The 20,829-nt window shown below is 47.4% G+C and overlaps 1 protein-coding gene across 1 annotated transcript; it reads left to right on the top strand.

Annotated features, from left to right (window-relative positions):
* The first annotated feature begins 126 nt into the window (after positions 1–126).
* Positions 127–13,211, top strand: POLR1E (RNA polymerase I subunit E). The gene is made up of 12 exons (XM_042829550.1): positions 127–212; positions 289–392; positions 987–1,063; positions 3,092–3,177; positions 3,959–4,014; positions 4,402–4,546; positions 6,306–6,413; positions 6,833–6,929; positions 7,647–7,780; positions 9,228–9,309; positions 10,174–10,305; positions 12,608–13,211. Exons 1-12 carry the CDS (start codon positions 152–154, stop codon positions 12,765–12,767), a joined length of 1,242 nt encoding a protein of 413 aa, XP_042685484.1. The 5' UTR covers positions 127–151; the 3' UTR covers positions 12,768–13,211.
* The last annotated feature ends 7,618 nt before the right edge of the window (positions 13,212–20,829 follow it).

Here is a 20,829-nt window from a genome sequence, read left to right as displayed (position 1 = left end):
TTAGGCGCAATTGCGCCTCGACCGGAAGCGACGCAATCTTACCGCGTCGGCCGGAAGTGACGCCATCACGCCGCGGCGGCAGCCAACGAGCAGCGCGGGCACTCGGGCCGTGTGGTAAGCGAGCCGGGCGCGCTACTGCGAGCACCGCGCTATGGCCGCCGCGACGTGGTGCTACCGTGGGGACCCCGAGGAGGAGCAGCCGGCACTGCTGGGTGAGGAGGGTGCGGGGCCGGGCTGGGAGAAGAGCAGCGCCGGGGCAAGGCTCACGGCCTGTTTATCCGCCCGCAGTGACGTTCTCTAATGGGCGGCTGCAGCAGCCCGACGCCGTGCGTTTCTCCCTCTACCGGAGCAGTGATGTGGCCAATCCCCGGAAGAAGAGGCGGAGGATCCTGGTAAGGCCTGGCGGTCTGGGCGGCCCCGCGTGCCTTCTCACGGGATGTGATCGGCGCGCGGCAGCGCGTTGTTAATTCCTGCGGCTGTCCGCATGCGTGGTTCAGCGGACGAATAAATGATTTCTGAGCCAGAATCCTCAGGGGGAATATCCTACGCCCGAGTAGAGACGCAAATACTTAAAAATGTGTATGTCGGAGCCGTTTGTGCTAGCTGTTTTCAGCTGGCTAATCATAGCCACCACATGATACTAAAGTTTTGAATGCAGTGTGGAAAACTGCTGTAAACTGAGCTCCCCTGCCTTCTAATGATGGCTTTCCACAGTTCTTTGCCCTTTGGCACATTTTGATATCCGTAAGGCTTGTTTTGTAGACTTAGAGAAGCTTTAAGTAACTGTGTTACATTGCAGTTAGGATCTGAAGCTGACTAATAGATAATGCTGTTTTCTATTGACTCTTTCACACACCGCTTCTGCTGCTTTAAGGTATGGTGGTTGTGGCAATGTCAAGCTTTGTGTCACCAGAGAGAATGAAGTTTGTGCAGGGAAATATGCACTTTCAAATAATGCACTCAAGTAATTTTCCTTTGTTTTTCAGGTTTCAGAAACTGAAAGGCTTTCATATGTGGGGAATAACTTCAGCAGTGGAGCTATGAAATGTAACTCCTTATGCAGGTATGGGTAGCTGGCAACTCTGTGGCAGAAACAGGGAGGTGAAGGCAGAGGAACTGCACAAATAAAATATTTTTGTAGCCTTTTGTAAAGCTGGCTGATGAGTTCTCGTTGAGCCCATGGTGTGAATACAGAGGATTTGGGCAGTAGACATGCGCTCCTGGCAGCTGCTTACACATAAGTGGAGTATAGCTCTGCTTGAGAAAAAGGTGGGAAGATGTCTGCACATAGCTGAAACCTAGAGACAGCAGCTTTATTCCTTCTTAATTGCCATGATCAGCATCTTTTATTCAGGAACCCAGTGGTTTATTAGTCACCATTCAACTTGGGGCCACAGTACAGTAGTGCTGTATGAATTAATAACTTGTCTGTGCCTCATGCTATAATTGGAAGCCTTGGTGAAATGTCCAGGTTTACGAAGATGATCTCTATGGCCTTGAGGCAAATCCCATGAATTCGTGAGAATTATTTTGTATGGGAGATCTTTCTCATCCTCTGGTAGAAGAACCTCTTGAGTAGGTGGAAAATCAACGTAAAACCATCTTACTTTGTTACCTCTAGCCTGCAAAGCTGTGAAGTGCTTGTAATGTGTGTGTCAGGCTCCTGTTAGCAAATGCTGTACCCTGTGAATGTGCTCCACTTGTCCTGCACTGTTTGCTCATGGTTTATCTCTACTCTGACTACAGGGACTTCTTAAAGTGGGATGACACAATGAAAAGTAAGCAGAATTACAGAAAGCTCCTAAGGGGAGGGACTTCCCGCCATTTAATGTCCTTGTGTTTGTTCTTTTGAGAGGGTCATGATATGGATTATTAGATATTTCTCTCCAAATTGAAAATATATGGTGAGCTGTTCAATGAGAGAAGAACGGGCTGCAGAATCAAGTCCATAGAGAGGTGGTTAATAGCTCCATGTCTGAATGGAGATCAGTGACTCCCACAGTTCAGTAGTGAGGCCAGTAGTCTTTAATGTCTTAATCAGTGACACTGGCAGTGGAGTTGAGTGCACCCGTAGCAAGTTTGCTGATGGCACCAAACTGTGGTTTGCAGTCAACACACCAGAGGGATGGGATGCCATTCAGAGGGACCTAGACAGGCTTGAGCAGTGGTGAACATCATGATGTTCAACAAATCCAAATGCAAGATCTAGCACCGGGGTTGAGGCAACCCTCACTACCAATACAAGCTGGGGTATGAAAGGACTGAATGCAGCCCTTTTGAAAAAGAGCTGGGAGTACTGGTGGGTGGGAAGCTGGACATGAGCCAGCAATGTGCCCTCAGCCCAGAAAGCAAACTGCATCCGTTTTGAGCTGCATCAAAAGATATGTGGCCAGCAGGGTGAGGGAGGTGCTCCTGCCTCTCTACTCTGTGCTGGTGAGAGCTCACCTGGAGAGTTGTGTGCGAATGTGGAGTCCTCAGTACAGGAGAGACATGGAGCTGTTGGAACACATCCAGAAGAGGGATACAAAAAGGATCTGAGGGGTAGAGCAGCTCTCCTATGAGGACAGGCTGAGAGCTGAGTCTGTACAGCCTGGAGAAGAGACAGCTCTGATGTGACCTGGTAGCAGCCTTTCAATATCTAAAGCAGAGCTACAGGAAAGAAGGGGACAGAGTCTTCAGCAGGGTCTGTGGTGACAGAACAAGGGGAAATGGCTGCAAGCTTAAAGAGGGCAGATTTAAGTTGGATATAAAGAAAAAATCTTCTACAGTGAGGGTGGTGAGGCACTGGAAGAGGTTGCCCAGAGATGTGGTTGATGCCCTGTCCCTGGAGACCTTCAGAACAAAGCTGAGTCAGGCCCTGGGCAGCACGATGGAGCTGCCTTCAAAGGTCCCTTCCATTTTGTAGGGATTCTGTGAATCTGTTCTATGATTCTGTGGTGAGGAGCAGCGCAAACTGTTTGGGTTTGCTCCTCCGAAGTGTGAAATGAGAAGGATTTGACTTGATTGAAATTAATCTCTTTTGGAGATGGCAAATTCATTTTTCTCAGCTCTGAGTCTGTCACTGGTAATCTTTTGCACCTTTTCTCCCCAGGTATTTTCTTGGTGTTTTAAACAAGGATTCTGGGCAAATGGAAGTCTTTAATGCTGAAATATTCAACATGCAACCCTTACTGTCAGGTAGGACAATTCTGTATTTAACCCTGGCATCAAGGTCACAGCATCCTGGAAATATGTATGCATTCAGCAACTAACTAATTGGCTACTGACAGCATTGCCCTCTGTTTCCTCCTACTCTTATTTCCTCATTTCGGCTGTACTGTCTTAGAATGAGGGAAGGAGGATGCTTCACTCTCTCTGCACCTGGGGAACAGCATGGCATGAAAGAAGAGGGAAGGAAGGGAGCAAGATCATAGCTGAAATTCAGGGAAGGGGTTAAGCAGAGAGCTCTGGGGTGGGAGGGTGGGAATACCAGGTTTAGAAAAAAAGTTGTCACTGCTTAGAATAATTGCAGCCTTCTCCTGCTGAGGGAAGCTTGAAAATAATGAAGTCATCAGACTGAGTCATTTGATGGAGGGGGGAAAAAAAAAAAAGAGAAGCTTTTCACCAGCAGAACTGCTTTTTATTACAGAATCCAGTTGAAATAACCCTAAGAATATGATCTTTAAGAAACTGCTTTCTTTTGTGGGCAATAGGAGTTTAGTATTGCTGCAATCTGTGTATTACACTTTTAGATTTTGTAGCAAAAATTGCCCTGCTTTTCCCTTTTTTTTTTTTTTTTTTTTTCCAGGTACACAATCTTTTGTATTCAGTGTATTGTTTTATTAACAAAATCCTGTAGAGAAGATCCTGAAGTGGAGTACCTAGTCCTTCTGTAATGTTCTAGAGCTGAAGGGGTACCAAATACATGCACTTTCCTGCCTGCTGCAAGCCAAGCATACTAATTTTTATTCTTTTGTAGATAATGCAATTCCTGATGACACAAGGGATTATCAGAATAAATCCTACAGGGAAAAGGTAAGGTTGAAACCCAGTATCACACTCTGCTGTAGTTATCCAGCGGGCAGCGGTAGATACTTGTCTGAGGCTGAGATGTTTGGTTACTGCAGGACAAACTTTGCAGGGTTGGCGCTTCTTGTGTGCGTTGAAAGTTTCTGAGGCAGCATGTTGTTACTGTCTAGCTTAGCAGTGTTTTCCTGACTACATTAGCCTTGTCCACAGTGCCAGGCAAAACGCGCCCTCGTGCATTTTTTGTAGTATGCTTGGGTTGTACCCAGTGATGTGTTTGAGATTACTGTAAAAGTGTAAATGTGGGACAAGCAGTGGCTATCTGAGTATTCTTCCTTCACGCAAAGTGTCTGGAGTTCAGCAGTGTGTTGTCATTTGCTTCTCTGTTACGCACAGGTGGATTTGTGCATTGAAGCCTTTGGTACCAGCAAGCAGAAGCGAGCTCTGAACTCTCGGCGAATGAATGCAGTGGGCAATGATATTCTGAATACAGCTGTGACAAAAGCAGCAGCGGATGTGATAGATGCAAAGGGGGTAACAGGTAAGAATGTTGTCTAGGATGTTGATGAAGGCAATCACAATTACCTTCTTCCTGTCCATTCCTTGCCAAACATGGCAGGAATAAGAAAGGTGTTTTCCTTGACTAAGAAGGTAGGTGGTTGGTTTAACTGCTGAGATGGGCACGTGTTGAGGAGCTTGCCAATTTTTATTGGAAAAGGAGCTGCTTTTTTATCTGTCTGGGCTTAGTGCTGGCATTGCACGGGTGAGGGAAAGCTCCTGTGTTATCAGTGTCCATCGCTGCCTGTTTTTGTTGGTGTTCTAGAGATCCATGGACTACCAACATTAGATAGTAGATCCATTGCTCTACCAACATAAAATTCACCTGGCTTGAGAAGGGTCACTAATTAACTGTTTGTTCATTAACAAAAGGTTCAAAGGTTCAAAAAGGTTCACAGTGTATGGAAAATGGTCTAAATAGTATCTTTTGACTTAAGCAGTATCACAGCATTTTGAGTTTCATTAGTCCAGTAAAGAGGAGGCCACAGGGAGGCTTGCAACAGTCCGCAGCTACCTGAAAGGGCAGTCAGAGCCTAACCTCTCCCAGCACTGTAAGGCTTTACAGAAAGTGTTAGCAGCAGAAGTTGCAGTGATCTCCAGGCTGTGGGAGAGAGAGACTTGTTGCCTTGAAGCGTAGTGCAGTTCTGTGACAGGTAACAGGGAAGTGTATGGTCACTGTTCTTTAGGTGACCTCCAAAGCCTGTACAAAGCCAGAGCTCCTCTGACGTAGTGCTGGAGACAGTCCTAGTCCAAACAGATAGCTGGACTTGAGACCTTTAGAGCTCCCTTCTTGCAGTGCTTGTGGGATTCTAACCTGCGTTAGCTATGAATGGGAGAGACATCTGCTGACTATCATCTCTCATCAGCTTTAGAACTCTTATCCCTTGTGTTCCATACTCCATGTTTGCTGTGCTCGATGAATTTCTCTGGGCCAAATGGATGTCCATTGGGACACAGGGTGTCAAAACAGTGTTTTTACACACTGTAGAAACAAGAGGTGCTGTTGTACCAATCAGTTCATATGGGAGCACTTCTTGCCTTGAATTTTTTTCTAGTCTAGGGCATTTCTGAATCCTAAGTAGCAGAAAGTTCACAGAAGTGATTCAAGAAGCACTTGGAACACTCTCTGAGCAATACAGTATGAGATTTATGTGGTCCTGTACGGAGCCAGGAGTCGAGTTGGAGTTGATGGTCCTTGTGGGTCCCTTCCAACTCAAGATCACAAAATCAGTTAAGTTTGGAATAGATCTCTTAAGATCATCTGGCCCAACCATCAACCCATCACCATCACACCTGCTAAACCACGTCCCTCGGTACCACAGTTACCCATTTATTCAAAACTCCCAGGGATGGTGACTCTACCACCTCCCCGGGCAGCCTGTTCCAATGCTTGAGCACTTTGGGAGAAGAAATTTTTCCTGATATCCAACCTAAACCTCCCTGGTGCAACTTAAGACCATTACCGCTCATTCTGTTGATGAATACTTGTGAAGAGAGTCCAAGTTCACTGCAACCTCCTCTTGGGTATTTGTAGAAAGCAGTAAGATCTTCCCTCAGCCTCCTCTTCTCCAAACTAAACAGTTCCAGTTACCTGTTCTGGAGCAGGGGCTATCAACTAGCATTGATCCAAAGTCCCCATTGAGTTGGCTTGTATTTACAAGAAGTCATGGACTTTGATTGTATTCTTTATGGCTTTGTCTGCATGGTCCAAATGTTGTCTTCTTTTCTTCTTCACTCCAAAGCTTTGATCCAGGATGTGGCCCAAGATGATGACCAGAACATGTCCATTTTCCTACCACCATGTCATGAAGATGCTGACAAACCAGAAAATGTTTACAAGTTTGAGGACAGTATCTTTTTCTGAGGCAGTGTGGTCTCCATTGCCTGTAAACTTCCTTGTTGGTAATCTGGCATGTGGGAGAAAGTGCTGCTAGGCATGTGACAGCAGAGCTGAGCCTTCAGTTCTGTATTCTTCTTCCTTCCTATAAAGAGGGGGATGCTATGCCTGCCTGCTGGGAGCCATTCAGCTAAGCATAGCAGTGAGGCCAAAAGTATGAGAAATTCTTTGTGTTTGAGCCACTATACTTCAGAGACATTTGGTTTCGCTTGCAAGTTCAGTTGTCACATCCTGCTGATTTATAATTTTCTTCCCCACTTCCCTGCCCCACACCTCCTATAGCAAGAGCTGACAGACTGTATCTCACTATGAGCTATTCAGAACCAGTAAAGAAAGAAGGTCCTCGTGTTTTTTTCTTTAAAGTCCATCCAGTTCTGTCCCCAGCAGAATATGAAGCATTGCAGAATCCAGCAGCAGCTTTTGTTAACATCACTCCAGAAGAAATCACCAAGAAAACAGAAGAGAAAAGGTAATACTTACACAAGCAGCTTTTTAATAGCTAAAATAGCTGGCGTTGTGAAAATGTGGTTCTTCTTACAGGCAGGATGGCAGCTGTTAGCAGCTTTAACAGCTCCACAGTATGGATAGTTACAGTCTCCAGTCCAAAGGGAAGACATTAGGTCCAGTCGTCTCTCTGTGCTTACCTTTGGAAGCGTGGAGGTGTAACGTTATGGGAGAAAAGGTGCTGTGCACAACAGTGCAGTTGTCCTTTTAGGAACTGATTATAGGGAAAGACAGGGAGTAAATCCAAAGTGTGGGATGGAGGCAGATGCCTAGCTATGGGGCCACAGATCTGTGCTAAGAATGACATGCCTGTGGCTGAGCACCACATACTGTCGTAACTGGAATTTGGTGTGGCTTTGCAAATGGACATGGACTTGTGTTAAGTCCTGGTGCTGAAGTAAGCAGGTAAAGCACAAGCAACAGCTCACTTCCACTGCTTCCCTTCTGTGCCTAGGCAGAAACTTGTGGTTTCTGCAGTGCAGGGATCTGTGTAGTGCCACAAGCAGGAATGTGCTGACTGGTGGACAAAGAAAATGTGCACACAGCATTAGTATTAGTGTCCAGGGAACTATTCTAACCTGAAAGAGCTGTGCATTGAATTTAAGGGTGTGCTGTGTACGGTTCTAATAAGTAGCTAGTCCCTGATTCTTTGGTCCTCATGCTTCCTCTCTTTCCTCTTCAGCCATTGCTCCTTTGTCTTAGAGGAGCTGAAGTTCCTGCCTGCTGATGAGAAGAGCAGGGATCGCAAAGCTCGATGCCTGTGGTTTCTGGACATCCTTATTAAGTTCAGCTTTCTGAAAATCATCAAGAAGAAGCGTAAGAGAATTTTTAGCTGTTCCCCTTTACAGCTACTTGCTGTAATGGATGTGGTTTGTAGTTACTATCATAACAAATATTGAAGCTACCTGGAGTTACCCATTTGATAAATGGCTACCTGCAGCAGTTGCAGTTCAGCTTGTTTCATATTGCAGGCCAACAGCATCCTGGCCTGCAATAGAAATGGTGCAGCCAGCAGGAGCAGGGAGGTGATCGTCCCCCAGCTGATCACCAGTACTCAGCACTGGTGAGGCTGCACTTTGAGTACTGTGTTGTTTCGGGCCCCTCACTACAAAAAAGACATTGAGGCCCTGGAGCGTGTCCAGAGAAGGGCAACAAAACTGGTGAGGGGTCTGGAGCACAGAGGAGCAGCTGAGGGCACTGGGATTGTTCAGTGTGGAGGAGGCTCAGGGCAGACCTCACTGCACTCTGCAACTTCCTGAACTTCCCTGTGATCAGGAGGGATTTGGCCTTTTCTCCCAGGCAACAAACAGGACGCGAAGAAATGGCCGCAAGTTGTGCCAGAGGAGGTTGAGGTTAGACATAAGGAAGAACTTTTTCTCTCAGTGGTCAGGCACCGCAATGGCTGCCCAGGAGGTGGTGGAGTCGCCGTCCCTGGCAGTGTTCAGGAGGCGCCTGGTTGAGGAGCTGCGAGATCTGGTTCAGTGCTTGTGGCGGCAGTGGCGATGGGAGGGCGGTTGGACTGGATGCTCTTGCAGCCCCTTTCCAACCTTGCGATTCTGTGATGAGGGTCAGTATTTCCATGTCACTGTGGAGTTTTAGATCTGCATCTGCTGGGAGATACAAGTGTCATTCTTTTCAGTCCCTTTCTAACTGTCACACATCAGGGTCCTGCTGTGAGATCCTATCTGTAGGAGATAAAATAGCTTAGAGATAATTTGAGATTTTTTTTTCGCTTGTTGATAGTTCATGGTTTCTGTACCTAAAAACACATTTTGTATTGTCAAACTTTACTCCTGATCCAGGAGGCAGGAAGCTATCAGCATTCTCCCTCATCTAGCCTCCATTTTTTAGCTGCAAGAGACATACGTACACAGTGCAATCTTTAGATGTTTTTGTGTTCTCAAGAATGGGGGTTCGTGTCAGACTTTGCTTAATATCTCAGTGTGTGAATGACCGTCTTCAAAATGTTGCTTATGAATTGGCAGGAACTGCTTTTCTCAAAAGCACCACACAAATGTTTTGGTTGAAGTTTTCAGGACTTGCTGTATTTCACAGGCCTTGTGCTCCTGTTTCTTACAAAAATTCCAACGTTATCATTTTCAGTGACAGGGAAGATGGGTGAGGAAGGTAAGTCGGTCTGTAAACATCTTTCTGCATGGGTGGAGATGCAGGAGTCATCCAACAGGAATTAGTCCAGAAGGCTTGAAATGGATGTGAAAATAACTAGTCTTGGTGCTCACTGTGAAACCCCTTTCTATCCTAGATCCGATGGGTCCTGAATGCCCTCACATCATTAGCAGGAAACTCATGAAGAACTTCACTTCACTCACCTACAACAATGGCAGGTAAGGAGCTGTGATTGCTTTGATGTTATTGATGTTCAAATGGTGCGGAATACAGCTTGAAGGGCCACAGAGTCATTATCAAATAACACTGCACCAAAGTGGAAACAGCAGAAGCTTCTCTTGAGTAGCAGACCAGGGAAGGTAGACTATTCTGTTATAACTGGTGTTCATCCATGAATAATGCAGGTCTAAAATGTAACTGGGAGAGGCAGAATCATGTGTGCATAAACAAGCCTGTGCCTGTGAATTTAGCCAGCATCACCAGGCTGACTTTATCAGCAGGAGTGAGAAGAATTATAGCTGTTGCTTCAATGCGTTTCCTCAAGAATCCAACAGCCTCTGCACAAAACAAGCCTAACTGCCATGGTTCAGCCATCATACAGCTGCTATTTGCTGTGAACCGGACGTTAAGAAGAAAGTTTGAGTCCAAATGGGCCAGAGGGAGCATTTGTCTGTAAAGACTCAGACCAGAGGTGAACAGTCAAAATAAATGCTTTCAGACCTGCTTTGTGTGCTGTGTATTTCGGGTGCCATTAATGGTTGCAGCGAGTACCCTCAGCTCAGCTTCACATTGCTGTCCTCTTGCCAGTGTGCCTGGGAGGCAGAAGTGTCAGTAGATAGTGATTTAATCAGGTCTGTAAGCCAGTAAGCATTTCCACTTTTGAACAGAAACAGGCAGTTGGTGAGGAAGACCTTGAAGGCCCCTGTGATCAGAGATGTGTGTTGCTTAAAGCTCTTTTCTCATGCCTAGGAAATGCTTGTCATAGCTAACTGGGGCTCCATTTCTGCCTGCACCTCATAAATGGTTGTTTTTTGGGTTTGTTAACACTCTGCATTTCGTCTGTTCTCACTCTTGCTGTTTAGTGTTCAGAATTTAATTTCTGCATCACTGAAGACTAAAATTGCAGCGTATGTCATTGCATTGGCTCTGCACATTAAAAACTTCCAAATAGACCTCACTGTCCTGCAGAATGACTTGAAGCTCCATGAAAGCAGGTGAGTCATATTTGCTCACACCTGTTAAGATGCCTATGGTCCTCGTGCAAGCAATCTGTGGGAATAGAGCTCTGGAGCCTCTTCTGTGCCCAAATAGTGCAGTGATACCTGCTGTGAGATTTCTAAATTGCAGTTGGACTCTGTGTTGAAGTTTTAAATTCGATCCCTGCTACTTGTAATGGGGTGGTTAAACAACTCAGAGCTTTGAAAGGGTGCTTTTCACAAAGCTGGTCAGGTGCACTGTAAGGCTTTTCATCTATTTGAAAGTGGGAAAACTTAAGGCAGGCAGCATCAAAATGGCAGAAAACCTCTCCAGGTGCTACCCAGTGCTGTTTCTTGTCTGCCAAATCACCTTGTTCCTCACTGAGCAGTCCCCTGTATCCCTTCTTTCTGCAGAGATCTTGTGTCAGCTAGTTACCAGTTTGGATGCAAGTACAGATTTGTATCCAACTGTAGCTGGAAAGCTAGGATCAGATTTTCTGTCTCCCAGGCAGATTGCAGGCATGTAGTTGCTGCTCCTCCCCTGGTGTGGGACTTTGCAATGTAATTTCATGAGGCTCTGCTCACATCATCTCTTCCGTTTGTCAGAGTGTGTCTGGATGTCACAGCGCTCTGGCTGCTCCTCCCAATGCCAGCTCAGTGAAGGTGAACAGGTAGAGAACAACTTGCAGTGTAAGCATCCAGGCAAACAATGCTTGTCATGTTCAATTCTGGGGAAGTTTCCCCCTAGGCTTAACTTTTCTGTGGAGAAATAACGTTTCTCCTGCCAAGTGGTGTCTCTGTGCTGCTAGCTGCAAGACGTGCGTAAGCCTGCAGGTGTCAGGCAGAGCCTGACGGCTCTCTGGCACTGAGAGCTCTTCCACTGCAGTTCGCACTATGACATCTCTCTGGCTCCTGCAGAATAAATCAGGAATTGATCAGAACTAATCAGCCAGGCTGCTGAGCTTGCTGGGAAATCTCCCAGCAGACATTAGCTCATCAGGCAGCTTGTTATTTCTGTTTGGGAGTGGGTCGGGTGGCCCTGTTGGTAGCTGCTCGGCTGTGTATGATAGGGTCCCAGCCTTTCCTGTTCTGCAAGTTGTGGTGACTCTAAAGACACTTGCTGCCTAGCTCCACTGCGTTTATCTTTCCCACTGGGGTTGTTTAGAGGTGATGCAGCTGGGAAGGAACGGAAAGGACAAAGCCCCTTCAGTACCACTGTGAAAAACATTCTAGAAGCTGGGGCTTCTCCTAGAAGGATTTAATGTCGAGATTCTGGGATAACTGGAAGTTATCAGAGCTGTTAGCTGCCTCTTGTTTTTTTAAGCTCTATAGTCAAACCTGTTGCAAAGATTTCTGGGTTTTGCCTCCAGTTCTGTTCTTTGTTGCCTAATAGTGGCTTTAACAGTGTAATCTGGTGTTGGTTTTCTGTACTTTTTTAAATTTTATTGCTTTGCAAGTAAGCTTTTCAATAAAAGACATTTTCTTTTTCTGCAGTTAACACCAAAGTTTTTTGCTTTTAAGTGCTGTACTGGAGCTGGGAGCATAGACTGTAGCATGGTGGTAAGAAAAACAGTGAGCGAAGCAGCAACCTGTTGGAAAAAATGAAGATGAGGCATCTAGCCAAAAACCATTTGATTTAGCCTTGGAATAATCATAGGTTAGAGTGGGAGGTTTGTTTGAATAGCACCAGATATCTTTTGCCATCTGAATCTGTTTGTCTTTCAAAGATGTGAAGTCAGCTGAGAGGATTCTGAGATGTGTCCTCATGGTCCCAGATTTTCATGTCCTTGCTGCATTTGCTTAGACATGCTTTGTTCTGTGTTTGACAAGTCTCCAGGTATGTTCTGGCCTGTGACATCTTGACCAAGCCCTACTTAGTACAGATCTCAACCAAGACCTTCCGTTCACATCTAGGACTGCTGTATTTCAGCAGTTAAGAGAAGATGCTTCCTTTGTTCTAGGTTCTCTCCATCCTGTCACTCATAGTATAAGATTCTATTGGGAAACTAGTACAGGCTGCTTGCTTTTCTTTTTTTCTTCCAAGCCTGCTGTACACTGAGTAAGGCACCATGGGTTTATAATACTCTCCGAGGTGCTTGTGTCCAGTTTGGTGTTTTAGCCTCTACAGCAAGGCTCTGCCTTGTAGTCATTAAATACTTCCAACTTATGTTGCGGTTGTGTTGAGATGCAAGCAGACATCCTGCTTGCTTCTGCCTCTTAGCTTTTCTCTCGAGGTGAAAAAGATGTCTCTCTTTTTGCAGTGTCTTCCTCAGAGGACCTCTCTGCCCCAGTAAAACAGTGTTTTTCTGTTGTTTTCCAGGATGATGGACATTGCAAGGGCCATGCGGTTGAAGGTCTCCAAGGCAAAGGGGATGCCAGGACTTGAGAATGATCAAAATCACAAGCTTGGCACCCTCTCTCTCCCTTTGCCTGTGCAGAAAGCCTCAGGAAGCCAGAGGAAACGCAGAAAGATTAACTAAAAAGCAGGGGTGAAACAGTTTCATTCTCAACAGTTATTCTGCAGATGCAGCATCACGGGGGTGCTTCTTCTCTGTTGGATTTGGCTTTCCAGCATCACAGCACAGCCCTGTTGAAGTCTCTCAGCTGATGGGAACAGACGTTTCACAGAACCACCGAGGTTGGAAAAGACCTGCAAGATCACCCAGTCCACCCATCACCAACAGTTCTCACTAAACCTCGTCTCTCAACCCAAAAACTGCCCTTCCCAGCAGCCTGGCCCCAGGACGTGGGGAGGGTGCAGTGCAGCACAGACAAATGATATGGCACTGTGCTTAATTTGCTAGGAAATTGTGTCAATTTTCAGAGATGACGATTTCAAAAGGCATTATATGCAGAAACGTGCTGCCACATTCCATGCATATCAGGAGATGCTTTGTAAAAATAAAATGGTGGAACTGGAAAAAGTCACCTCTACATTTTTTTATTTTTTTTTTTAATTAAACTGGACTGTGAAAGCTAGCTACCTGACAGGAAGCCTGATCACAGAAAAATTCAAAATCATTTCCTGACATTGAATTTGTTAAGCGATGGAAAGCATGGTAGATATAATGTGTCCTGATTGAAAAACAAGATTTTTTTAAAATAATTTTATCTCATTAGTCTGTTGCTGGTTAAACTGAGGCAAGAGGAAAAATGTGTATTTAAGAAAAAAAAAAGCAATTGGAGAGTAAAGATGCTAATTTCAAATATTAAGTTTTGACAGTAGTTGAAAGTCCTGATGCTACATTTATAACTGCTGGTCGTTTTCATTGGAGATGTTGATAACAAATACAATGTCACTGAAGAAATGGCTTCTTTGGTGCCACTGAGAGGCACAGCTATGTCTCTGATTTGTAAGAAGCAGTAAAAAAAATACACAAGAGTGATTTTCTTTAACTCTTGTCAGCACGTGTGATATAGCTGCGGATGGTGAGCCAGCAATGGTCGGTGCAAAGAGGGATGTATAGAATCCATAGGAGATGACGTAGCTACCACTGGTAACTCCAGTTTTACAAAATATCACTGCATCAGGCATCAAGAAAATGATTAATGTCATGCAAATCATCATCAAAGCTAGAACTTGGTGAAGTCCAACCATCGCCAGTTCTAGGGGTCCTTAAACGTGTGGATGCTGCTGCAGGTCGTCGTCAGCTTCCCTGAAGGAAAGTAGCAAAGTCAGGGTTAAATACTAAAAAATCTTTATGATTTGCCAAGTGAAATTGAGTCCTTTAGGGAACTGGAAGGAAAACTTGTGCCAGAACTTGAAGGTTAAACATGGCTGACAGATTTGGCATTTTTGTTGACTGCTCGTTTAAGTGAGTTAAGCATGCTTCCCCGAGGTGAGATCGCATTATCTGTGCTGTGATTCAGACAACAACAGCACTTGAAATGGGACTTAAATTAGGGCAAGCTCCAGTTATGGTAAAATCATCTCATGCATTTTGGTATGCTGGCTAGCCACAGCCTTGTGAGCAGTTGTGATAAATTTGAGAACAGATTCCAAGGTTTCCAAACAAATCATTGTTTTTTCGTATGTTTGGGACTTCATTTTCAGTTGAGATAAATGCATTATGTGCAGATTTTCAGGTGGAATGCGTAGAGTTGTAATCATACATTCAACCCAAAGAAAAATCGGGTCATGTCTCTCTACAAGACTTTTGTAAGCCCTCTCTTACCAGGGAGAAATACCCCTCGCTTCACAGGCACGGGTTATTCGTGTCATCACTTTTTGGCAGTGTCAGCTGAAAGTGAATGGCAGAGTGTCTGCAGAGGTAAAGCTCCTTCTGGGGGGGCAGCAGCAAAGCATGGACGTACAGGCATGCCTGTCACTGTGTCACCTCTGCGTTAGAGGCTCTGCCAGGAAGGTCAGAACTGTTTCTATTCCTGAAAGCCACGGTGGTTCTGTCGTGCTAGGATTTCTGAATGGGATCTTAAGGATCCACCAGCACCCAAACCTGCTCTGTGCAGCTCAGGCAGAGCTGAATATCAGAGCTCTCTCTCTTTACTTTTATTTATTTTTAACAGTTGATTTCTATTTGCCTGTTCACTTTTGGAGGGAAACAACTCTGTTTCTGCTCTGGCATCTGTACAAACTGTGCACAGGTAGGCATCATTTCTGGTGACAGTTTTCTTATTGTCTCCTACCAGAGGGAACCATGTTTTCCAGGGACAGGCTGCTGGGATTGCAGTGAATGAGAATGGGAGAGAGCAAATGACAGATAAATGAAAGGGGCTTTGTTATGCCAGCTCATTTCTCCCAAGTGTTCTGTTAATTTGATGGCTGAATTTATTTTGTTGTGTTTCTTGAGTGATGCCAGGTATAACGGTCTCCCAGTTTGCATTTCCTAGTTGTCCTTTCTGCTGCTGATGAAGGCAACATAACTTTCATGGAATCACCACAAGGTTGGGTTGGAAGGGATCTTGCAGCCACATGAAATGCAGTTTCTCCATCCCATGCTGTCTACTTAATAAGATAATACTCTTAATGAGGGTGTTTTTTTTCTAGTGCTGAGAGTGGTTTTCCACTTTGCCTTACACTCATGACAGAGGGAGGCAGTGATTACATGGAACTGCTAATGGCTTTGAGCTTAACCTGTGTGGACGTGGAAGAGGCGTTTGCAAGTGAGCCCGATGATGGCAATGAGATACTTTTGTAAAAGCACAGAAGAGGCATGGAGAAATATGTAATAAGAGCCACTGGAAAAGCAGAAGGGGCTCATGAACCCGTGGCCACCAGTTTGGACAAGCTGCATGCCCACACAGTGTCCTGTCCTCTGCAGTGAACTGCTGCATCTGCACACGCAGGGAAATGTAAGGAGATGGGGCACACGGTGCTGCCTGCTGCAGCACGGCCTCTCTGCTCCACCTCTTACCCAACCTCCTGCTTACAGCTACACCTGATGGACTCTGCATCCCCTTGGAATGAAACTACCTCCTACTTCATGCTGTCCTATGTGCTTGGATTTCACAGTGTCCCGCAGCAAGAAGGCTGTGCACTGAGCAGACTCAGCAGGTGGTGGATCACCTGCAGCAGCCCTGTGGTGCCTGTACTTCAGTGGGCAGCAGCATGGGGCGTAGGTTTGTGCCCCCACAGAAACATGCTGGAGCTGCACCGCATTGGATAGAGAAGCTGCAAAGCAAGCAGGCAGGCAGCAATGGTGCTAACGCTCAACAGGGTGGAAGGAGCACGGGCAGTGCCAGGCTGGGAAAGGCAACCAGGGAGCATGCGTCAGGCCCCATGCTGCAGCAGAATCACCGTGTGCTGTCCCCAGGGTTCCTGGGCAAATGGCAGCAGTCACTATAGATAAGAAGGAATGAGGCCCAGGAGACCTTACCCCACCGTCAGGTCCCTAGCTGGTGGCTAAGACAGGTCAGACTCCTAGAAATGTGAGACAGGAGTCTCTGCCACACAAATCCCACCTCTGCAGGAGCAGTGCCATCCTGGTGCTGCCATCTCACCAGGCCAGGCAGGCAGGTGGTGTGTCACGCTGCTGAGCAGCACTGTGCTCATCCCTCCCTCGGGTCCATCCTAGGATACAGCAGTGAGTTGTGCCATTCCTATTTCTACCACCCACAGAATGGTGAGAGCAGAAGGGGCAGTAAAACAGAGAAGAAGCTTTTAACATCTGCAACTGATACCAAACAAAAATGTACACAGTGGGAAGAATCATTCCTAGCAGATGAAGGCAAGAGAGTACGAGCTAAGATGCAGGCATTGTATTATGCAGAATATTAATGCCTGCTTCTTTATTCCTTTAGATCTGATTGCTAAGGATGATGCCTTTTCCTCTGCCAAGGACCACAGTGCATGAGCAAAGGCCACTGTGTATCTTACTGCACTGCAGTGGAGAGAATAAAAGCAAAGGAAGGTGACTCAAACAAGCAAGAAAGAGGAGACCACAGAGAAACACAACTGCTCCCAGGTGCTGGAGAAGAGGGTAAGCTGGTCATTAATCCAGCAGCCAAGAAATCACTCTCAAAGGGCTGAGGCACAGTGAGATTTTACCTCCTGTGCGTTTCTGGTACACAGTGCCAACTCTCCCTTCCTACCATGCCTGCAGCCTCTCCCTCCCACAGCTCCTGCTGTTGCTCAAAGTGCTGCCTGGACCGAACAACGATGCTCTCCAAAGCCTTTCTGACATGGGACAGCGCTGGGAGCACCATGAGCCTGCAGTGGGGCTGAAGGCCGCTCCTCCCCATAGCCACCGCCAGCAAACGACCTGGGTGGCAGCCAGCAGGAACTGCAGCTTGCTGAACAAGAGACCAGACCCTGCCCTAGTACTGGGGCAAAGAACACAATGCCTGGTGTGGGGCAAACAATTTACAGCATGGTGCTGATTTATTACCTTGCTTGCAAAAGTTCACTCATTAAGGAGCAATGTAAAGAAATCTGTCTTCCACCATGACACCAGAACAAGGGATTGGCTCCCTTACAAATGCCCACTCCCTCCTCACAGTCCAAATGAATGCTGTTGTCTGCTATCAGGCACCATGCTGAAAGGCACAGAAAGGTCCCTGAAGCTTTGCAATGCTGGATGCCATTCCTCAGCATGACCACCAGCAGGGGCGAGGAGAAACACCAGTAGAAGGATAGGATATAGCTGGAAGCTGACAGCACAACTGTCCTTGTTGCCACCATCATATCTCTGAAACCTCTCTGCCTCGACCACAACCTGGAGTGCCAGTCAGGTACGTTCACAGCAGCTCAGCCACAGCTGAAGGCCATTATTAATTCAAACAGGTCCTCTTGGATGGATACCCATGTACTGCACAGGGAGGTGGTGGAGTCACCATCCCTGGAGATGGGAGCCAGCCAGCCGTGGAGATGTGGCACTGAGGGACGTGGTCAGCAGGCATGATGGGGACGGGCTGGGTTTGCCCTACAAATCCTGTCATTTCAGCAGGGCACAGCTTGAAAAAGTTGTCCTGGAGGTGCCTGCTCACTCCTGCACATGTTCCTGCACTGCTTAGGCAGCAGCATCCTGCAGTCCTTCTGCAGGGACCAAAGACCCAGAGATAGAACTAGCACTGTTACAGCAAAATCAGAAAAATGTAACCCACACCTTGCAGAAAATATTCATTTATATTTTTTGAACTTGAGGTGTTCCTGGACCCAAACGCTTTGTCTTGACAGAGCCTTGCAGTGCAGGGGAGCAAAATCCTCACAGCAGCTCCATCCTGGCCAGCCTTCATGCCACCAGATGTGCTCTGGAGAGGAAGCAGGGGCCCTCGTTGCATTAAACAAAATGCTATATTGCAAAGAAACTCCTGCGTTTCATGAGTGCAAGGCTTCATCTGCTGCTCTTGCCAGTCAAGTAGACTGTCACCGTGGAATGACAGAATGGCTGGGCTGGAAGGGATGTTGTGTCCAGCAGCTTGCCACCCCTACCTCGGGCTGCTCAGGCCTCATCCAGCCTTGGCTATGAGCACCCCCAGGAATGGAGCACCCACACATCTGCAGGCAGCTCGTGCCAGTGCCTCACCACCCTGTGGGTAAACAATTCCCTCCCCACCTATATTTCCCCTTCTAGTTTATAGGCGCTCTTCCTTGTGCTGCCACTCTCCGCCTATGTAACAAGCTGCTCTGCCTCCCACTTAGGTACTGGAAGGTGTTTGCAAGGTGAGAGCTGCATATACAGGCGGAGGAGGCTAACTACACAACTCCAGTGTGCCACCAAGTTAATGTTTCCAATCCCAATCATGAGGTTACTGCAGGCAGAAGGCAGGGGCTGCCAGCAACCAGCCTTCTGTTGAGGCAGGCAGACCAAGCTGTGCCTAGGAGAGAAGGGAGTAGCAGCAAGTGAAGTGAAGTGAAGTTCCCACAGCAGCCTTCCAGCACCTTACTGTTCTGAACACACAGCACTGCATGGGACAGATCCCAGAAGATGGTTCCTTCCAGTTTTGCTTGCCTTTGTGCATAAATGAAGATTCCTCCCTTCTCAACCCTGAGAAAGCACTGCTGGATGATGCAGCCTTGCAGAGAGCTGGCCAAAGCCTCGGCTCCTTGTTCTGCTGCAGCTCCCACTGCAGGGAGCACAGGCCTTATGAGGAGCAGATGAAGGAGCTGGGATTGTCCAGTCTGGAGAAGAAGAGGCTCAGGGGGGACTTCATTGCTCTCTAACTACCTGAAGGGAGGTTGCAGTGAGCTGAGGGTCGGCCTCTTCTCTCATGTAACAGTGATAGGACTGGAGGGAATGGCTTCAAGCAGCACCACGGGAGATTTAGGCTGGATGTTAGGAAATGCTGCTTGTCTGAAAGAGTGGTCAGGCACTGGAATGGCTGCCCAGAGAGGTGGTGGAGTCACCGACTCTGGAGGTGTTCAAGGGACATTTGAGTTTTGTGTTGAGGGATGTGGTTTAGTGAGAACTGTTGGTGATAGGTGGATGGTTGGACTGGATGATCTTGTAGGTCTCCAACCTTGGTGATTCTGTGATTCTGTGACTTCAGCATGGAGTCCCTCTGAAGAGCATGCAGTCTGTTGCTTTGAAGCCTGCTGAATGTAATACTGGCAAGCATGGGGCTCAGGTTGTGGGTCTGGTATGGCAGCATGTACACAGCCTGAGCATCCTCTTCATTTTTACTACCTACCTCACAGCCTCCAGAACTTGAAGCAAGGGTTTAGCACTCCTCATCTGCTGCCCACAGGTCTTCTGCAAACTCAGTGCTTTCCCTGGCTGAACCCAGCAGGGCTTGAGTAACCAGAGAAGGGAAACTGCTTTGTTCTTCCCCTATGATGCCCTTGCGTGCTATTCCTATCCCCAGCAGTGACTGCCCCACTGGCACACTGTGTAAATGGATGCTGGACCAGCTGAAGGTGCAGAGCCTCACTTGGTGTGTCCCAGGAGCGTGGATCTACAGCTTCAAGTTTTGAAGCTGCAGTTGTTAACTGGACATAGCCTGAGGTTGTCTGGAAAGTGAGAGCACATGGTGAGGTCACTGTCCATGACAAGGACTTCTTGGAAGTACCACGAAGTCTTTCCACAGAAAAGAAGCTCGTATGCACATACAGAACAGCAGTCAGGCATCAGAGACACGGTGCTGCAAGCATTAATTAACAAGAATTAACAAGTGCTAACAATTCAGAGGTGATTCAGGCTGAGTATTAGGAAAATTTTATTCTCTGATGAAGTGGCATGGCACTGGCACAGGCTGCCCAGGGAGGGGATGAAGTGACAGTCCCTGGAAGTGTTCGAGGAGCATGCCGCTGAGACATGTGGATAGATACATGGGGGTGGGCTGGGTAAGACTCAGTTACCTTAGTGGTCTGTCCCATACTTAGCGATTCAATGATTCTAAGGATCACGTCTCATTAGTTACATCTGCTGTCTTTCTTCTCTGCTGACAGTGTTACTTCTAGGCACTTCTGCAGTCTTATCATGGGCCAGAAGTCACCTGCGGGAGCAGGCAGAACTTAGAGCATCACAGAATCACAGAATCACCAAGGTTGGAAAAGACCTGCAAGATCACCCAGTCCAACCATCCACCCATCACCGATAGCTCTCACTAAACCACGTCCCTGCACACGAAATCAAACCGTTCCTTCAACAAACGGATGGAGCTTAGCAGCACTCCTTAGGGACAGTACTGGCCTGCTAAGAAATGTGGAGGTCGGCGGCCCTGCACGTGACAGGGGGTTGGAGTGCCGTGATCCTTGACGTCCCTTCCAACCCTGGCCATTCTGTGACTCTGTGACAGGAATTGCTTGCAGCCTTCCTCTCCCTCAGGAGCGCGTATTTGCAAGCTGGCATCATTCACCGACCCAAGGGTCTCGTAGCAGGATGCCATAAGCCTCACCCAGGAGACCCGCGGTCGTCCCGCGGCCGCCGGCCCACGCGGCACACCGAGACGCGCTCAGCACCTCACGTGCCGCGGCACCGCCGCGCGCCACGCCCTGATTGGCTGCGGGAGGGGCGGGGCCGCCCCGCCTCCCTCGGCGGGCTCCTCCCCCCGGCGCCGCCGGTGACGTCATCACGCAGCGTCGGACGTCACACCGCGACGCGCGGCTCGGGCCGGTCCCGCCCCGCTATGGCCGGGGCTGCAGGT

This window comes from Centrocercus urophasianus, unplaced genomic scaffold (genome assembly GCF_019232065.1).
Source record: "Centrocercus urophasianus isolate 14NV4802_14NV808 unplaced genomic scaffold, USGS_Curo_1.0 seq_31, whole genome shotgun sequence".
NCBI classification, from domain to species: Eukaryota; Metazoa; Chordata; class Aves; order Galliformes; family Phasianidae; genus Centrocercus; species Centrocercus urophasianus.
Note: the sequence above shows the minus strand (reverse complement) of the source record. Positions and strands in the feature narration are given on the sequence as shown.